Raw genomic sequence first — 20785 nt, 5'->3', positions numbered from 1 at the left:
ATCTTTGGGGTCTTTTTTTTGGGGACACAGAGCTAAGTACATCAGACTTGACCAAAGAGCCTCAGACTCAGAAAGAACACCAAATGCTACCTTTAAAATTATGCTGCAGAAGAAAATGTAACTTCACAGTTATTCATTACCTTAAGCTGTCAGGGGAAAAGAATATTACACACCTACCTTTGAGCATATATATATATGTATGTGTGTGTATATATGTATATATGTATACATATATGTATTCCCACCTATCTGCATGAAAAGGCTACAGGTTATAACCAAAAATTGAGTGGTGGAGTCCCCTGGTGGTTCATCAGGTTAAGGGTCCGGCATTGTCACTGCTGTGGCTTATGGTGCAGCTGTGGCACAGGTTCAATCCCTGGCCAAAAAGAAACAAACAAAAGAGTGGTAATTATCTGTGAGTGATGAAATTCCTAATGATTTTTTTGGGGGGGGGGCATGGTATGCAGCAGCTTGATGTGAGATCTCAATTCCCTGATCAGGGACTGAACTCAGGTCACAGCAATGAAGGCGCTAAGTCCTAACCACTAGACCACCAGGGAACTCCCTCCTGGTGATTTTTACTCCTGGATTTTCTAAACTGTCTACCACAAACATATAATACTGGTGAAATCAGGGGAAAAAAGCATACTTCAACAAATCTTATTCCATCAAGACTCAACATTATTTTACATCCCAATAAGAAAAATAACTGCTGCCAATTAAGCCCTGAGATGCGAGCGTGATGACAGGCTGTGGGCATTTACTGTGAGAAGCATGCTGGGCTGGACAGAGAGCCACTGGGTGAGGGAAAAGAGTGCACCCAGGTTTGTAACAAAGCAGGACCCTTTGGGGCCTTCCCAGGGCAGGCCCTTCCCCCATATCATCTGCTTTAGCTCCTCTCTTAAGTATAACTTGTATCCTGTTGGAGGTTTACAGGAACTTTGTGCCCTCCATGTACAGCTGCAAGAACAAAGGATTTCTGCACAAATAAGTTTGCAACAACCAACCACGCCCCTCTCTCACTTTGCCTTTTGAAACACTTTGCAATTTTGTTTCAGGGCCTTCAGGATACTTGAGGGGCACAAGCCACCCATTTGCTTGCATGGCCATGCAATAAACCTTTCTATGCTCCAAACGCCAATGGTTTGGTTTGTTTGGCTTCCTTGCACACAGAGTTGCACTAACAGGCTGACCCCAACCTGAGATGAAGGAGGAACAACTTGGGGCGGGGCAGAGATCAAGAACTATAACTTTTGTTAAACTATGTTTAATCAAACATTAGACTTCAAGACATTAAGACATACCTCCATTATATGCACCCAAAGAAAGAAATGCTGCTGATTAAATGAGGACCCAATGCCTTAACCACAGTACAATGTAGTGCACAGACTATCTCACCAGCCTCTCAGTGCTTTGAAATCTTTCAAGGAGGCTCCTTCTCCTGTCTTCAGTAAAATTGCTTCCTGTGTGGTAGGCAATCCTTTCACAACTTGGGGTCTTCTTCCAAGAAAATATGGAATTCCAATCATTATTCCAATGACAACTGTCTTCACTAATGTCAGATTCATGCTCTGCTCTCAATTCCAGGCCTCTCTATACAAACAGTACTTTTCTGTTTTGATGCCAAAGCAAAGAATAATCTTTACACATTTTGAACGCAGCATTATGAAACAAAGAGGTGAGAAGCAATGACCCAGATTGTCAACATATGGGCCTGACCATCATTACAACTGTACTTGGCCAATGGTGACTGGTAAAATGCCACCTATTCTAAGACCTACCCCAACTTTGGAGTAAAAAAAAAAGTAATAAAATGCAACATATTTTGGAGTTTCCATTGTGGCACAATGGGATACTTAGCATCTCTGGACTGCTGGGATGCAGGTTCAGTTCCCCACCCAGCACAGTGGATTAAAGACCCAGAGATGTCACAGTTGCAGCAGAGGTTCCAACTGTGGCTCAGATCTGATCCCTGGTCTGGGAACTTCATATGTCATGGAGCAGACCAAAAAAAAAGCAATTTTTTTAAGTTCAACTATACTATATAAATCGTAATTGTTATAACCATCATTCTTGCTAGCTCAAAAATTTCAGACTGGAGTTCCTGCTGCGGCGCAACAGGGTCAGCAGTGTCTCTGGAGCACTGGGATGCAGGGTGGATCCCTGGCCTGGCACAGTGGGTTAAGGATCTGGGTTGCTGCAGGTGCAGCATAGGTCACAAATGCAACTCAGATCTGATCCTTGGCCCAGGAACTCCACATGCTTCAGGGCAACCAAAACAGAAAAAAAGAAAAATTCAAAGACTACCAAAGCATTAGTAGCAGCCTGCTATTTAACAAGTTTGAGATATAAATCCACCCTTATTACTGTATCTGTAGTCAATACAGCATATTTATAGTCTTCTCAAATTCTGGCAGTGAAGTGGTATTTGTAACAGACGGTCACATTATCTCTGGCAACTCATCTCAGTGTCTGACAGCGGAGGGGCGCCTCAAGGCCTCTAACCTGACATGGTGGTGTGGGTCCTGGCACCCCCGAGCTCCTCCTGGGTCACGTCCTCGTTGGTGACAGACTTCACAACATCAGGACCAGTGATGAACAAGTAGGAGGTGTCCTGAAACCAGAGAATCCCAGAAGGTTCAGTCTCAGAGCTGAGAAGACAGTGACATGGTGGCAGAATCAGGTTAGGATGCAGCTCACAGATGCCTACCTAAATTACAGACACATATTTTTCCCTGCCTCACCTGGATCAGGTGAACAAAAAATCTCCACTGCCTGGTTCTCTCTCAGTGAGATGACCTGCTAACATTGTTTGGCTAACATGTCCAGGGCATTCCTCTGTAGAGCACCCTAAAAGGTGGCCCCTATTCACAGCTTGCTGTGCACTAAGAATTTTTCTAAGCATTTCATGGGATTGTGTCATGATAGCCGAGGTACTATTATCACCCCACGTATGGATGAAGAAACTAAAGCGCTGTGATGGTGTGCAGATTGCCTAAAATTAACCAGTCACTTTAAGTGAAGCCATTTGGAGACATTGATAACAATGTTTGGTGTTTCAGGAGGATAACAGGATTTTAATTCTCAGTTTATAATTTAAAGATGATTTAAGAGCTCCTGTCATGGCTCAGCAGTTGGCAAACCCAGCTAGCATCCATGAGGAGGCAGGTTCGAACCCTGGACTTGCTCAGTGGGTTGAGGATCCAGTGTTGCCACGAGCTGTGTTGTAGGTCACAGACGTGGCTCGGATCTGGCATTGCTATGGCTATAGTGGAGGCTGGCGGCTACAGCTCCAATTGGACCCCTAGCTTGGGAACCTCCATATGCCGTGGGTGCAGCCCTAAAAATACAAAAAGACCAAAAAAACATATATTTTATATATATATATAATTTAAAGATAATAAAGGCATATTGTAAAAAATTTAAACAAGAACGGGAGATAGTTACAGTGGGAAGTCTACATGCCAGCCCTTATTTCCAGGCCTCCAATTTCCCTCCCCAAAGGCAACCACTGTTAGTTTCTCTGACGTCCCTGCATATATGAACATTTACATTTTTCCCTTTATTTTCTCTCCAGCACAGTGTCCCCCCACACGCTGTTCTGAAACTTCTTAAAGAACATTCCACATCAGTATACTAGGATATGTATCATAGTTTAACTGTCACCTACTGATTATCCTTTAGATGGTTGCCAGCATTTTCCTATAACAAGCAATGCTGCAATAAATATCTTACTACAATCATCTCTGTCAGCTCACTGTTCATGTTCTTTGCTTATTTTCCTACTAGATGGTCACTCTTAGATAATAAGGAGAGTCCTTAGACTACTATGTGTGTTGTACTATAACCCCGTAGGACCCTATGGGGCCTTCTCAGGGCAGGCCCTTCCCCCATATCCTCTGCTTAGCACCTCTCTGAAGTATATAACATGTGTCTTGTTGGAGGTTTACAGGAACACTGTGCTCTAACCTCCATGAACAGCTGCAAGAACAAAGGATTTCTGCACCAAGAAGTTTGCAACAACCAACCACCCCCTCCCTCACCTTGCCTTTAAAAATGCTTTACAACTTTGGCTCCAGGAGTTCAGAGCCACCTGTCTCCTTGCACCGCCTGCAATAAACCTCTCTGGGCTCCACCCTCTGACATTTCGGCTCGTTTGCCTCACTGTGCATCAGGCACATGAACTTGTGCTAACAGTAGCGGTCTTTATTTTATGGCTCCTTGGTGTGGACTCTTGCTAGAATAGCCTAGCTAGAGAGATCTATCTCCCCCACCTCACACAAACACTCATACAATGTTCATAACAGCACTATTTGTAACAGTCAAAAACTAGAAACAGTCCAGTGTCCATCAACAAGTGAATCTCAAAATAATTATCCAGAGGGAAAGAAACTAGACCGTTGCCAAAAAAAAGGGGGGGGGGTGCATACCTTTTCTATGCATTTTGTATGGTTCTGTTTATACAACATTCTAAACAACACAAATTAACCTACTGTGATAACAAGCAGATGAACTTAACTAAGGACAGGACTGGGATATAGGGAAGAATGGATTACAAAAAATACACAAAGAAAATTTGGGGGTGACAGCTGTGTTCATGACCTTAATTGTGGTTATGACTTTATGGTTGAATACACGCATCGCACTGTACAAGGAGGTCTCTTTTGGCACTGCAGGTTAAAAATCCAGCATTGTCACTGCAGCGATTTGGATTGCTGCAGTGGCTTGGGTTTGATCCTGGGCCCAGGAACTTCTACATGTCACGGGCTCGCAGAAAAATAAATAAATAACACCTTACTTTCCATAAAGAACTTATTCAGGAACAGACTCAAAGATTTCATAACCAAACTTATAGTTACTAAAGGAGAAACACTAGGTGTTGGGATGGATTGGGAGGTTGGTTGGCATATACACAGTACTACATACAAAATCAATCAGTGATAAGGACCTACTATGTAGTTCAGGGAACTCTATTCAATACTCTCTGGTAGCCTATATGGGACAGGAATATGAAAAATAATGGGAGTTCCCGTCGTGGCGCAGTGGTTAACGAATCCGACTAGGAACCATGAGGTTGCGGGTTCGGTCCCTGCCCTTGCTCAGTGGGTTAACGATCCGGCGTTGCCGTGAGCTATGGTGTAGGTTGCAGACGCGGCTCAGATCCTGCGTTGCTGTGGCTCTGGCGTAGGCCGGTGGCTACAGCTCCGATTCGACCCCTAGCCTGGGAACCTCCATATGCCGCGGGAGCGGCCCAAGAAATAGCAAAAAGACCAAAAAAAAGAAAAAAAGAAAAATAATGGATATTATGTTTACATATGGCTGATTCAGTTTGCTGAACTCTGGAAACTAAACATTATAAGTCACCTATACTTCAATAAACTTTACTTTTAAAAAATATTCTAATTACACAACTTAAATGTATGCAGTTCACCATACATCAATTATATCTCAAAGTTGAAAAAAGGGGGGGATGCAAGAATATCCCATTCCACTTAAAGAAGAGTTAAGGAGAGACGCTGTACCAGTTATCAACTTTTCACATAAAGCCATTGTAATGAATAGTATGGTACTAACACAGAGATATATAAACAGACCAAGAGAATTCAGTGAAATACTCTTGATATATGGATGCTTGAATCATGATGTAAATAACATTACAGAGCAAGAAAGAATGTTCCTTTCAACAGAAAGATCTAGGAGTTCCCATTGTAGCTCAGTGGGTTAAGGATTCAACATTGCCTCCACGCAGGTTTGATACCTGGCCTCACTCATTGGGTCCAGCGTTGCCCCAAGCTGCAGCACAGGTCAAAGATGTGGCTCAGATCCGGTATTGCCATGGCTGTGGTGTAGGCTTCAGCTGCAGCTCCGATTCAACCCCTGACCTGGGAACTTCCATATGTCATAGGTGTAGCCATAAAAAGAAAAAAAGAAAAAGAAAAAAAAACTCTACATCAACTAGGTATCTATACGAAAAAAAAAAAAAAATCCAACTAGCCTCCACTTCATACTAACTGCAAAAATAATTCTAATTTTAGATGGAACATAAAAGGCAAAATAATTAAGCTTTTAGAAAATAACAACTATCAGAGTTCCCATTGTGGCTCAGTGGGTTAAGAACCTGACTAGTACCCAGAAGGATACAGGTTTGATCCCTGGCCTTGGTCAGGGGGTTAAGGATCCAGTCTTCCCTCAAGCTACAGTGTAGGTCACAGATGAACCTTGAATCTGGCATTGCTGTAGCTGTGGCATAGGCCAGCAGCTACAGCTCCAATTTGACCCCTAGCCTGGGAATTTTCATATGCCGCAGGTGCAGCTCTAAAAAGGAAAAACAAAAAATGAAAAAAAACAAACAGGAGTTCCCGTCGTGGCGCAGTGGTTAACGAATCCGACTAGGAACCATGAGGTTGCGGGTTCGGTCCCTGCACTTGCTCAGTGGGTTAACGATCCGGCGTTGCCGTGAGCTGTGGTGTAGGTTGCAGACGCGGCTCGGATCCCATGTTGCGTGGCTCTGACGTAGGCCGGTGGCTACAGCTCCGATTCAACCCCTAGCCTGGGAACCTCCATATGCCGAGGGAGCGGCCCAAGAAATAGCAACAACAACAACAACAACAACAACAAAGACAAAAAAAGACAAAAAACAAACAAACAAAAAACTATCTTTATGACTTTGGAGTAGGAAAAAGTAAAAAAACTAAAACACACTACCCATAAAGTATACATTTGACATTGATTCGCCTACCAAAAGGGCACAGAAGCCAGCTTTATAGAGACTCCCACTGGCTAAGTGAAAGACATTTTGAATATCAAAATACATAATAATAGTAATGGATTATAAACCACTGGGTAAAATAGGAAAATCCATTAAGTCAGTGAAATAAACAAATGCCCAAGAAGAGCAGAGCTCTTCCTTAGTGTAGAATGCTAAATGGTATAAAGCAAGTGGAGGAATTGGAAAATAATCATCTTGTAAAGATTGGTTTGGACAAGAATCAGCAATAGATACTAAGTCAAGCAGAAAAGGTGTAATGTGGAACAGCATACTTGCATGGTCTCGAAATATTTCCCCAATGAGTATCAGTTACAAAGGAAAAACAGAAACCACACAGTGGAGAAATCAGACAACTGAACAGTGATCAAATTAGTATTAATAATGAAGGGCAGATGGCCATCAGTGGCCTCCAGATGTGATCATCTGAGCAGGATACAACATCACTTATGCAAGAGACAGGCTAGGATACCTAATGTGAATCTTATCATGAGGAAATATCACATGGACCCAAACTGAGGAACAATCTATGAAATAATTCATTCTGTAGTCTTCAAAATGTCATGACAAAGAGTCTGAGGAATTGTCACAAAGTAAATGATATTAATGCAATATGATAACTGAATGCAATATGTGATCCCAAAATGGATCCTGTACTAAAAGAAAAAGCCATGAAGGACATTATCGGGACAACTGACCAAAAGAATCTAGATGGTAAATAAAAGGAGTATATCAGATAGACTGCATGTTAAGCATATGCGAAACAAGTCTTAAGTTTTAAAAAATTAAAATCACACAACCTGTCTTGCTTGCTCATAATGGAATGAAAATAGAAACAGAAGGAAAACTGGAAATTTACAAATATGCAGAAATTAAATGCCACACTCTTAAACAACCAATGGATAAAAGATGAAATCAAGGGAAATTAGAAAATATCAAGAAATGAAAACACAACATACAAAAACTCATGAGCAACAATAGCGCTAGGAGGGGGAATTTAAAGCTATAAACACACGAAGTAAAGTCTCAATTCAACTTTATACCTTAAGGATAAAAAAAAACCCACAAAAAGACAAAAATTTAAACCCAAAGCTAGCAGAAAGAAGGAAAAAAAATTAGAGCTGATATGCTAATATTCTCTTAAACCACCCGCTGAGGCTTACAAAAACATCTAGTTGTGATATTTTTCATTTCTAGAAGTTCTAGTTGGCTCTTTTCCCATATCTGCTTGATAACTTTTACGGGGGATTTTTGTTCCTTATTTATATTTAGAGAACTTGTAGCAGGCTGAATTGTGTTACTTCAAAATTCATATATTAAAATCCTAAATGCTGGTAAAAAAAAAAAAAATTAGAGCTGAGTTAAATGAAAATTAGGTGGGAGGGAACTCAATAAAACCAGAAGTTGGTTCTTCAAAAAGATCAAAAAAATTGACAAATATTTAACTAGATGTCCTAAGGGGGGGGGGGAACTCAAAATACTAAAATCAGAAATGAAAATGGAGGAGTTCCTGTCGTGGCTCAGTGGTAACGAACCCGACTAGGATCCATGAGGATGCAGGTTCAATCCCTGGCCCCCCTCAGTGGGTTAATGATCCAGCACTGTGGTGAGCTGTGGTGTAGGTTGCAGACAAGGCTCAGATCCCACATTACTTTGGCTGTGGTGTAGGCCAGCAGCTGCAACTCCAATTAGACCCCTAGCCTGGGAACTTCCATATGCTGCAGACACAGCCCTAAAAACCAAAAGCAAACAAAAAAGAAATAAAAATGGAGGCATCACTACCATGTCTACAGAAATGAAAAGATTATGAAGAGTACTATGAACAATTCTATACCAACAAATTAGTTTTGAGTTTGTTTGTTTTTTTTCAACAGCCTCACCTGAAGTATATGGACCTTTCCAGGCTCGGGGTCAAACTGGAGCTGCAGCTGCTGGCCTACAACAATGCCAGATCTATGTCACTTCTTCTACCCATGCCACAGCTGACAACAACACCAGATCCTTAACCCACTAAGCAAGGCCAGAGATCAAGCCCACATCCTCATGGATACTAGTCAGGTTTGTTAACACTGAGACACAACAGGAACTCCTATACCAACAAACTGGATGACCTAGATGATATGGAAAAATTCCTAGAAATTTACAACCTACCACCAAGACTGAGTCATGAAAAATTAGAAATCTGAATAGATCTATAACTAGTGAAGACATCAAATCAGTAATCTAAAACCTCCCAAAGAAAAGCCCAAGACCAAATGGCTTCATCAATGAATTCTACCAAACATTTCAAAAAAGATTAAATATGAGGTACCACCTCACACCAGTCAGAATGGCCATCATTAATAAATCAACAAATAACAAATGGTAAAGAGGGTATAGAGAAAAAGGTACCCTCCTTCACTATTGGTGGGAATATAACCACTATGGAAAACAGTATGGCAGTACCTCAGAAATCTAAATATAGAACTACCATATAATCCAGCAATCCCACTCCTGGGCCTATATGAGACAAAACTTTCATTGAAAAAGATGCATGCACCCCTATGTTCATCTCAGCCCTAGTCACAATATCCAAGACCTGGAAACAACCTAAATGTCCACCAGCAGATGAATGCATTAATAAAATATGGTACATATATGCAATGGAGTATTACTCAGCCATAAAGACAAACTAATGCCATCTGCAGCAACATGGATGGAACTAGAGGGTCTCATACTAAGTGAAGTAAGCCAGAAAGAGAAAGACAAATACCATAAGTTATCACTTATTTGTGGAGTCTAAAATATGGAACAGATGATCTTATCTAAAAAAACAGAAAACAGATCACAGCCAAGGAGAGCAGACCTGGGGTTGGGGGCAGGGATGGGGATGGATGGGCAGTTCAGGGTTTTTGGATGCAAATTGTTATATTTGGAATGGATGGGCAATGGGACCCTACTGTGCAGCACAAGGAACTGTGTGTGATTGGATTGCTTTGCTGTACAAGAGAACTTAAAGAAACATTGTAAATCAACTACACTTTAGCATAAAAGCAATAAAATTACAACCTACTGCTGAACTGATGATAGTGAAGATGATGCAAAATGTTGGAAATAAACTGGAAGCAAAGATTGATAAATTACAAGAAACACTGAGTTAAGAAATGTAAGATTTAAGGATTAAGCAAGCAGCAATGCAAAATACAGTAACTGAAATAAATTCATTAGAAGCAAACAACAGCAGAATACAGGAGGCAGAAGAATGAATAAGCAAGGTAGAGGACAGACTAGTAGAAATCATTGATATGGAACAGAAAAGAGAAAAAAGGATGAAAAGAAATGAGTCTAAGAGAACTCTGAGACGTTAAACACACCAACATCCACATTATAGGGGTGCCAGAAGGGGAAGAGAGAGAGAGGGAGAGAAAAAAACAAAGAGATAATAGCGGAAAATTTCCCTAACATGGGAAAGGAACCACTCACTCAAGTCCAGGAAGCACAATGAGTACCATATAAAATAAACCCAAGGAGGAATACACCAAGACACATATTAATCAAACTGACCAAAATTAAAGGCTAAGAGAGAATATTGACAGCAGCTAGGGAAAAGAAACAAATAATATACAAGGGAACCCCGATAAGGTTATCAGCAGATTTTTCAGAATATACAAAGAATTCCTAAAAGTCAATAAGAAAAAATAAGAACCTCAGTTTTCAAAAAGGGGCAAATTAGATGAACAGGCATGCCACAAAAGAAAACACATGAAAATGTGTGCAACCTCATTAGTCATGGAAATGCAAATTAAAACAATGAGAGATCACAAAACATGTAAACTGCCACAATTAAAAAAAGTGTTGGCAAGGATGCAGAACAAGTGAAATTCTCACCCACTGCTAGTAGAAGGCTAAATTGCTGCAACTTCTTCAGTATACAGGCATTTCCTAGAAAAACTGGGAAATACGTATATCCCATGACCTAATGCTGTCTGACCTTGAGAAACTGAAACATGTGTGCACCAAGATACACATATAAGAATGCTTATATCAGCATTATTTGCAATGGCAAAAAATCTTGAAACACAAATAACTGTTGACAGAAAGGATGAGGATATTAAGGTAATTTACTACACAGCTATTAAAATGAGTATTTTACAAAGAACATGGATAAATCTTAAAAACATGAATCACAGTCATGCACAAAAGAATGCATATTATGTGATTTCACTCTACATTAAAAGTTAAAGCAGGCAGCATTAACTACACTGTTTGGTGAGGCAGAATTAAAATGTAAAACTGTAGGAATTTCCTGGTGACTCAGTGGGTTAACTTCGAGCATTGTCACTAGTGTGGCCTGGGTGCATCCCAGGACCCAGAACTTCCACATGCCACAGACAAAGATAAATAAATAAATAAATAATTTTTAAAAGTAATACAATTAAAAAAAAAGTTACACTGTAAAGCAAAGCAAAAAAAAAAGTTACTATAAAAGTTGATAGAGTAAATAATTCTAGACAAGATGGGTGGAGACAATAGTGATTAGGAAGAGGAAGAGGGCAAGGCTCCTGCAAGGCCATTTCTTGTTCTGAGTGTTATTCATGTGGATTTGTACTTTGCAACAATCTCTAAACTTCACATATTTTTATATACTTTCCCAAGTATGTATTCCATTAGAAAATTTTAAGTGCTCAAAATGTTTTAATTAACTGGGAAAGGAGGCAGAGACAGAAGCAAGAAAAAAAGTAGAAGGATTCAACAATAATCGAGATAGGGTACTTGTATAAGAACTGTGTAGCAACTTGGTTATATTTTAGATTATATCCTAAAGTAAAGCAAATATGATTTCTGACTGATTGAACTACAAATGTGACCAAAAATATGAGTCAAGAAAATGTCATTGTTTTTGACCTGAACCACTAGAAGGCTGGTCTTGCCATTTATGGAGATGGGGAAACATGTAGAACACTCTGGGAAGGGTTCATTTGAGATCAAAACCTATCAAGTTTGAGAAATCCAATGAAGTCCAAATGGAAATGTTGATAGGCAACTGAATGTTTAATCCTGGAGTAAAAGGAGCGTGTTTTATCCTGAAGAAATAGGTTTGAGAGTTGTCAGTTGCTAGACGGATGAGTATTTAAAGTTTAGAGATAGGATAAAATCACCAAGGGAATGAGAGAACTGCCAGAATAGAGTATAGTGTCCTGAAGTTTCAAAGAGGAAGATGTGATTAGATAGGTCAAATGCTGCTGGAAGTCAAGTTAGATAAGGTTTAAGAAACATCAAATTGTATATAGTAATATAGAAATCAGTGGTGTCTTTGATACAAGAAACTGACATTATCGGCAACCATAAATAAGACAATATATCCTTTTCATCATAAATTAAATGTCTGAGTATATTTAGATCCATTTCTCAATTCGATTCTGTTCTCCTGGTCTATTTATTTACAAATCAAAGAGTTTCAGTTATTTTAGCTTTATAATGTTTTCTCACCTGCCAGGACTAACCCTTCATTGCACTTCCTTTATGGAATTTTTTTTTCTGGGTTTTTTTGTTTTTGTTTTTTTTTTTGCCATGCCTACGACATATGGAAATTCCTGGGCCAGGGACGGAACCCATGCCACAGCAGTAACCCAAGCCTCTGCAATGACAATACCATATCCTTAACCCACGGCACCACAGAGGACTCCTTGGAATATCTATTCTTACACATTGGTTCCACACACACACACATACACACACACACCATATGAACTTTATGGTTACTTCATTGAGTACTTTAAAAAGAATCTGCTAGCATTTTTACTGTACTCTCAAACACATGGAATAGTTAAGATGTAGAATGGTTAAGGCTTAATGATTCTGCAGAAGACAAGAAAGAGGGTGCTGCCAATACACAGGTATTTAAAGTTCTGCAAGTGGAGAATGGAATTGCTGAGAATGAAAACACAGGGTTAAAAGAGAAGGAATACAAAAAGTCAACATAGAGAAATAAGTTGCATTTCTATACAAAATATACACAATACACAAAATATTTGAAAAAGATATAAAACCAGCCCATTCACACAGTATCAAACATCATAAAATACTTAGGTATGGGAGTTCTCTAGTGACTCAGCAGGTTAAGGATCTAGCACTGTCACTGTTGTGGTGAGGGTTTGACCCCTAACCCAGGAACTTCAACATGCAGCCAGGGAAAAAAAAACACTTAGATATAAATTTAACCAAGGAAGTAAAAGATCTGTACACTGAAAACTACAGGACTTTGATAAAAGACACTGAAGACGACAAAAATAAGTAGAAGAGATTCCATGATCATGGATAAAAATACTGTTAAAAGGTCCATACTACCAAAAGCCATCTATTGATTCAAAAGAACTCCTATCAAAATTCCAATGACATTTTTCTATGAGGTAGGAAAAAACATGTAAAATTTGTACAGAACTATAAAAGACCCAAAACAATCAAAACAACACTGAGAAAAGAACAAAACTGAAAGCACCACACTTTCTGATCTCAAACTATACTGCAAAGCTACAATAATCAAAAAAGGAATTCCCATTGTGGCACAGGAGTTCCCATTGTGGCCAACTAGGAACCGTGAGGTTGTGGGTTTGACCCCTGGTCTTGCTCAGTGTGTTGAGGATCCAGCGTTGCCATGAGCTGTGATGTAGGTTGCAGACGCGGCTCAGATCTGGCGTTGCTGTGGCTGTGGTGTAGGCCGGCAGCTGTAGCTCCGATTAGACTCCTAGCCTGGGAACCTCCATGTGCAGTAGCTGCGGCCCTAAAAAAGACAAAAAAAAAAATCAAAACACTATGACGTGACTTAGAGAAAGAGAGACCAATGGAAGAGAATCAAGAGTCCATAAACAAATTCTCACATATGCTGTCAACTAATACTTGACAAGGGGACCAAGAATACTCAATTGGGAAAAAATACTCTCTTTAATAAATGGTAGTGGGAAAACTGGATAACCACATGCAGAAGAATAAAAGTGCTCCCACATCCTACACTATTCACAAAAATTAACTCAAAACAGATTAAAGACTCAAAGACCTGAAACCATAAAACTCCTAGGAAAAAAAACAGGAAAACACTCCCCAACACTGGTCTTGGCAACAATTTTAAGGATGACACCAAAAGCACAAGCAACAAAAACAAAAATTGGTAAGAGGGACAACATCAAAGTAAAAAGCTCTGCATAGCAAAAGAAACAATCAACAAAATGAAAAGGCGACCTACCAAACGGGAGAAAATACTGCCAAATCATATATGTAGTAAGGTGTTAACATCCAAAATATATAGACAGCTGACACAACTCAAGAGCAAAAAACAATAATCTGACTAAAAAATGAGCAGAGGATCTGAAAAGACATCTTTCCAAAGAAAACAAACAGTTAATGAGTATACCAAAATATGTTGAACATCACTCATCATCCAGGAAAATGCAAATCAAAACCACAATGAGGTTTTAGCCTCACACCTGTTAGAAAAGCTATTATCAAAAGGACAAGAAATAACAGCGAGGATGTAGAGAAAAGGGAACACTTGTGCATTGTTGGTGGGAATGTAAATTGATACAGCTACTGAGGAAAACAGTATAGAGTTTCCTAAAAAAAAGACAAAAAACTAAATATAGGAGCTCCTGCTGCAGTATAACAGGATTGGCAGCATCTTGGGAGCACTGGAACTGGGGTTCAATCCCTGGCCCGGCACAGTGGGGTAGGGATCCAGCGTTCCCACAGCTGCAGCTTATTTAGCAGCTATGGCTCAGATCTGATCCCTGGCTTGGGAGCTCCATATGCAGCAGGGGGAGCCAAAAAAAAAACCCCTAAATATAGAACAACCATGTGATCCAGCAATCCCACTTCTGGGTATATATTCAAAGGAAATAAAACCAGGACATCAATGAGATAGGTGCACTGCCATATTCACTGCAGCATTATTCACTATAGCCAAGATATCAAAACAACCTAAGTGTCCATCAAGGGTTGAATGGATAAATAAAATGTGACACACGTACATATACACACAGTATTATCCACTAGATATCCATATTGATAAAACATGACACACACATACACACCCAGAGGAGTATTATTCAGCCATGATAAAGATATCCTGCCGTTTGTGACATGAACGGAACTTCAGGACATTTCACTTGGCATATGTGAAGTCAGACAGTGAAAGATAAATACTGCATGATCTCACTTAAATGTATAATCTAAAAAAGCCAAGGAGTTCCCATCATGGCTCAGCAGAAACAAATCTGACTAGTATCCATGAAGACGCAGGTTTGACCCCTGGCCTTGCTCAGTGGGTTAAGGATCCGGTGATGCGGCTCGGATCTGGCATTGCTATGGCTGTGGTGTAGGTCAGAGACTACAGCTTCAATTCAGCCCCTAGCCTGGGAACCTCCATATGCCACAGGTGCAGCCTAAAAAGACAAAAATTAAATAATAAAAAAGCCAAACTTGATGGAAGATAGCATGAGAAAAAGAATGTATGTGTACATATATACATGATTGGGTCACAGGAGAAAGTGACACGACACTGTAAATCAGCTATACTTTAATAAAAAAAAATTTTTTTTTGTCTTTTTGCCATTTGTTGGGCCACTCCCGCAGCATATGGAGGTTCCCAGGCTAGGGGTCAAATCGGAGCTATAGCCACTGGCCTACGCCACAGCCACAGCAACGCAGGATCCAAGCCACGTCTGCTGCCTACACCACAGCTCTCGGCAACGCCGGATCCTTAACCCACTGAGCAAAGCCAGGGATCGAACCTGCAACCCCAGGGTTCCTAATGCAATTCATTAACCACTGAGCCACGATGGGAACTCCTAAAAAATTTTTTTAAGCCAAACTCACAGAAAAAAAAAGATGGGAGTTCCCGTCGTGGCTCAGCGGAAACAAATCTGATTAGGAACCATGAGGTTTTGGGTTCGATCCCTGGCCTTGCTCAGTGGGTTAAGGATCCGGTGTTGCCGTGAGCTGTGGTATAGGTCACAGACACGGCTCAGGTGTGGTGTTGCTATGGCTGTGGTGTAGGCCAGCAGCTACAGCTCAGATTAGACCCACGGCCTGGGAACCTCCATATGCCATGGGTGCGGCTCTCAAAAAGACAAAAAAAAAAAAAAAAAAGAATGGTGGTTAGCAAAGGCTGGGGCAAGGTGGGAGGTAGGGATAGAGTAATGTTGGTCAAAAGATACAAACTTCCTTTTACAAGATGAGTAAGTTCTGGTGATTTAATGTACAACATGGTGATTATTGTTAACAATACTATATTACATACTTGAAAATTGCTAAGAAAGTGGATCTTAAATGTTCTCACCACAAAAAAAAAAAATGGTAATCATGTGAGGTCATGGAGATCTTATTAGCTAGGCTATGCTATGAGGGAAATCACTTTGAAATAGGTATGTATCCAACTGTGAGAATTAGCCCAAGTCTTTTCTATCAAAGGAAGCCTTGGTTACTCCATTTTATTCCTGCTTTGCCTGAGACACCCTCCTCTCACCCACCCCTCTTTTCCCAGTAACAATTTGTTTCAAACTAGCCAACCAAGAAGAATGTGCACCCTGACCTGACCAATGGGAAGGGGACAGATATACCATGTGCACTAGGGATAAATTGGGGGGGGGGGGGTCTTTCTTCTTCCTGTGTACTTTTTGAGTACTCGTACCCTTCTGCAGGAGTAAAGAGCCTTGTGGAGATCTCCCTGTGTTCGTGTGCCTCACTTTCCGACACTGACGATCCGAGCTGAGGTCACTTTTTCCCAACAATTTGGGGGCTCATCTGGGATTCCAGGTCCACTGGAGCACGGATTCTCAAGGAGGGGAGGGAGACACGTCTCATGGCCCCATTGCAGTGGCCCTGAATTGAGAGGTCCACACCCCTGAACTTCGAACCTGTGGAGAGTTCTCAACAACGCAGAGGACGGTCTGAGAAAAATGGCAATCGCAGCAACCAGGTGACACCACGCACAGACCAAGGTAGGAAAGGTCCCATTGTGGGGGCGACCAAGTATCTCCTTGGTGGTCGAGGAAAGGGATTGGTAAGCCTCAAAAGGTCTCGGGTGAGACTGGCAATTTCTGGTGATGTCAGAGAATCGGAGCACAGTCCTGGGAAAATGGGAAGTAATCTTCCCGACTCGTGCCTCCACTTGGAGGATCTCTGGGTGGAGGGGGAAACCAAGTTCCTCCCGACAGTCCTCTGGGATTAATGCTAAAGTATTGGGGAGACAATCCACAGATGAAGGACAAAAGAAGAATGATTAAATATTGTTGTTTTATCTGGAAATAGACACCTATTCTTGCCCCGTCCGTCTTCTGGCCAAAGTTCAAACTGGACAAGGATTGGGTCTATCAGCTGCTTGTTCAGTTTGTCCAGGACAAGACACCAGGGTCCCAGGAGGGAACTGATTATGCTCTCTGTTGGCAGCAGGGACCGGTCGTCTTATTTCCCCTCAGAGGGGGAACAGAAGGGGAATGAGGAGGAAACCCAAGAACATTGAGACCTCCTCCCCCTCCCCTCCAAGGGGCCCACATGACTCCCTGCCACCACCGCCTCAACAAAACCAAAGAATATGACAAGGCCTTATTCCAGACTTAGGCGAGATTTAAAGCAATGTCAGGAGGATATTCAAAATTTTCTGTTTTCTTCCTCTGCCTCTGGGGACCAATAAAAACAGCCACAACCTGCTATTCCAACTAGGGGAGGTTCCCTTAGGTGGGGGTGGAATAGGATATGTAAATGCCTCTTTAACCAGCACTGAGGTCCAAAGTTTTAAGAGGGAATTGTGGTCATTGTTGGAGGACCTGTACAGGGTAGTGGATCAAACAGATCAGTTCCTTGGACCACAGGTCTATACATGGTCTGAATTAATGTCTATTTTGAGGATTCTATTTTCCAGGAAGGAAGGGGAATGATCTGAAGGACAGCCATGGCCTCAAGGGAGCAAACTCACCCTCCCCAGGCCAGGGAAGTTCAGGTGAAAAGTAAATTCCCAACGAGGACCCCAGGTGGGACAATAATAATGCTACACACTGAGGGCATGTGCAAAAAGTATCTAAGGTATTCAAAGTACAAGGTAAAGAGGAGGGGCCAACTGAATTTTTGGAAAGACTCAGAGCTGAAATAAAAAGATATGGTGGAAATTCCACCGACCCTTTAGGAAAGGGCATGCTCAAACTTCACTTCGTAACTAAGAGTTTGCCAAATATTTCCAAAAAGTTACAAAAAAATAGAGGATGGGGAAGATAAACCATGAGAAAACTTAATAGAAGAGGCACAAAAGGTTTATGTGAGAAGGAATGAGGAATGAGGAATGGAATTCTATTTTATCAAGGGAAAAGAAGAGTAAGTCTGTCTGATAGCTTGTTTTCAATGGAAAATAGGGGACAAACTAATGGATACACAAAGTATTAGAAGGTTTATGGGAAGTGGACATTGAGAGAAGGGTTGTGCATTGTCAGAACTAAGTTTAGGATAAGTTGACTTGAGTAAATTAATTTTAAAAATAAGCTGGTGCAAAACTTGACTTTTTGTTGTTAAGAAAACAGTTTCCTTGGAATGCTACTTTGATAACAGATTATATGTTCTTTTAAGTGATCTGCTATATTTGCTTTTGGTATCTCTTGTAACTTTGGTGAAGGAAAAAGTATTATCCACAGTGACCTATGATTCTGTCTGATCAAATTTTTAAAAAAATGTTAAATTGACTAGAATTATTTGGTATGTTAAAATGGAGAGCATTATCAAATGAGTGATAATCCTCAGATTATACAGAAGAATAGATGTTTTTAATATAGATATTCTAGAACTTATACAGTTTCTGAAATTTGGATATATACTAGTACTATGTTGAATTTTTTTTTTCTAGTTATTTCAAAATGTTGTATGTCACAACAGTAACCAAGTTTCCTTATCAATTTGCATTGTAACCAGATTTAAAACGTGCCTTAAGTCTTGTCACTGTTAATGGCTTTACTCCGATGCCTTTGCAAAAATGTTTTCTCTTCAAGAAGGTCTATAGAAAGGACTTTTTAAGGAAATACAGTTTCTGACTTCCAGACCTTAATGATGAGCTGGGTAAATTTTAAAATTCTATGTATATGTGAAGAGAAAAAAATTAATCATTATTTTGTGTGAAGGGTAGTATCATTTAAAAAATTATTATCAGATACAGGAGTTCCCGTAGTGGCTCAGAGGTTAGCAAACCCAAATAGCATCCATAAGGACGCGGGTTTGATCCCTGGCCTTGCTCAGTGGAAAGGGGATCCAGCACTGCCATGAACTATGGTGTAGGTCACAGGCATTGCTGGGATCCTGCATTGCTGTGGCTCTGGTGTAGGCCGGTGGCTACAGCTCTGACTGGACCCCTAGCCTGGGAACCACCATATGCCACCGCGGTGCGGCCCTATAGAGACAGAAAAGGCCAAAAAAAAAAAAAAATTTATTATCAGATTCATTCTTATTTTCTAATTACTTAGGGTGATAAAATTCAATCAGTGGTTTTATTTAATGCCTCATTTTCAGAAGTTTTTTTTCAACTAATAAAATGGATCTATTTCAAAAAAATAAATTAAAAAATTCTAAAAGCTGGGTAAGAAATTTAAAAATTCTAAAAGGAAATCTGATGGTTTCAATAAACAATTAAACAAAAAGGATGGGTTACATTGGACTGTGTCAACTGGTGAATATGGTTTTAATTTTATGGTTTCTACTTGAAATAGTAATGGCTTTTAATCTGCACTTTCTAGGTATAAAGAAATTCTCCCCAACAAGCAATTTGGTAAATTATGCCTTTGTAAGCACAACTGAAACATTTCTCTCTTTTCTCTACCTGATTCCTTCAGAGAATGGAAACTCTCAGGTTCCAGAAGCTTTATCAGATAAATTAGGAAAGCCACGTTGTATGTAGCCTGCAGAAATCTCAAGGTATTTCGGTTTTTAAAAATCAAGGAATTCACCTAGATCTTTAAGACAAGCCCTTGGCATGTCTTTCCTAGCCCTGAGTTGCCTTTAAAAGCTTAGTCGGAGATTCCTTACAAAGTTCTAGCAAAGCTAATTTTTAGCAAACCCTATATGATCAATTATATTTACATAAATCATCAGGCCAAGTTTGTTGACACCAGACTTAATTGGCAAAAGAATTAGTCTTGGTTTGGCTATATTTGTTAAAAATTAGAGTAATTTTATAAAGGAAGAGATGTTTCAATGGACATTTGTAGTATCTGTTAATCTAATTCTTTTAATTGGGGTATCACTAAGATTTACTTCCCACATAGTTCTTTGCTGTTATGTTATATTGCTGCAAAGTTAAACTGAGTTTCTAAAAGAACATTCTAAGCTTGTTTCTAAAGTTTATCTCAGTGACCTATTTTTGGATGAGGATCAGATGCCCCAGAATGTGAGACAAGGGGACTGTGTACTGAAAAGGACGTAATATAAAAGGACTATTTCCAAGCCAAGAGGAAGGCCCGGATCCCCTACTATGGAGCCAGGAGGAGGTACAACAGGGATTTAAGAGAGGTGCTGTCGGGTGCCCCTGTTCTGACTCTACCATCCTTTGAAAAACCTTTGCACTTATTTGTAAGCATGGATAGAGGAATGGTTCTAGGGGTCCTCACACAAAATAGGGGGTAAGTTGCCAGCCAGTGGCCTTCCTTTCCCACCTCCTGGACCCTGTCACCAGAGGATGACCTGAGTAAAAACAGTCAGTAGCCACCACCACCCTATTAACTAAAACAAAAGCAAAAAACTCACTTTTTAAGGAAGGCTGGTGGTGAGTATAGAAACAGAGACACAAATGCCTGGTTGAAATGGATAAAATATTCTGTGGGCACACTACACAAAATCAACTGTTAACGCTTGTGCCACAGGGAGACCAGAGGCCCAAGTGATTCCCCTTCCTCTGGGATGGTCATCAGACCCATGGGGTCTTGAATGTATGATGGCCCTCTTCCAGGACAAAATGGTTTGGAATAATGAGTCCTGTCGGATTTAGTCACTGCTGTTCCTTGAGGTGAAAAGTTCTAC

General features: G+C 40.4%; 1 protein-coding gene across 1 annotated transcript in view; it reads right to left on the bottom strand.

The window, feature by feature from the left end:
• PCCB (propionyl-CoA carboxylase subunit beta) overlaps nt 1–20785 on the bottom strand; it is a 98815-nt gene that overhangs the window by 57091 nt on the left and 20939 nt on the right. The window contains exon 7 of the mRNA XM_047782988.1: nt 2506–2614. Within this exon, the coding sequence (XP_047638944.1) occupies nt 2506–2614 (109 nt within the window). The remainder of the gene's footprint in view (nt 1–2505; nt 2615–20785) is intronic.

Source organism: Phacochoerus africanus, chromosome 1 (genome assembly GCF_016906955.1).
Source record: "Phacochoerus africanus isolate WHEZ1 chromosome 1, ROS_Pafr_v1, whole genome shotgun sequence".
NCBI lineage: Eukaryota > Metazoa > Chordata > Mammalia > Artiodactyla > Suidae > Phacochoerus > Phacochoerus africanus.
The sequence above is the reverse complement of the archived record's forward strand: the minus strand, read 5'-3'. Positions and strand labels throughout refer to the sequence as shown.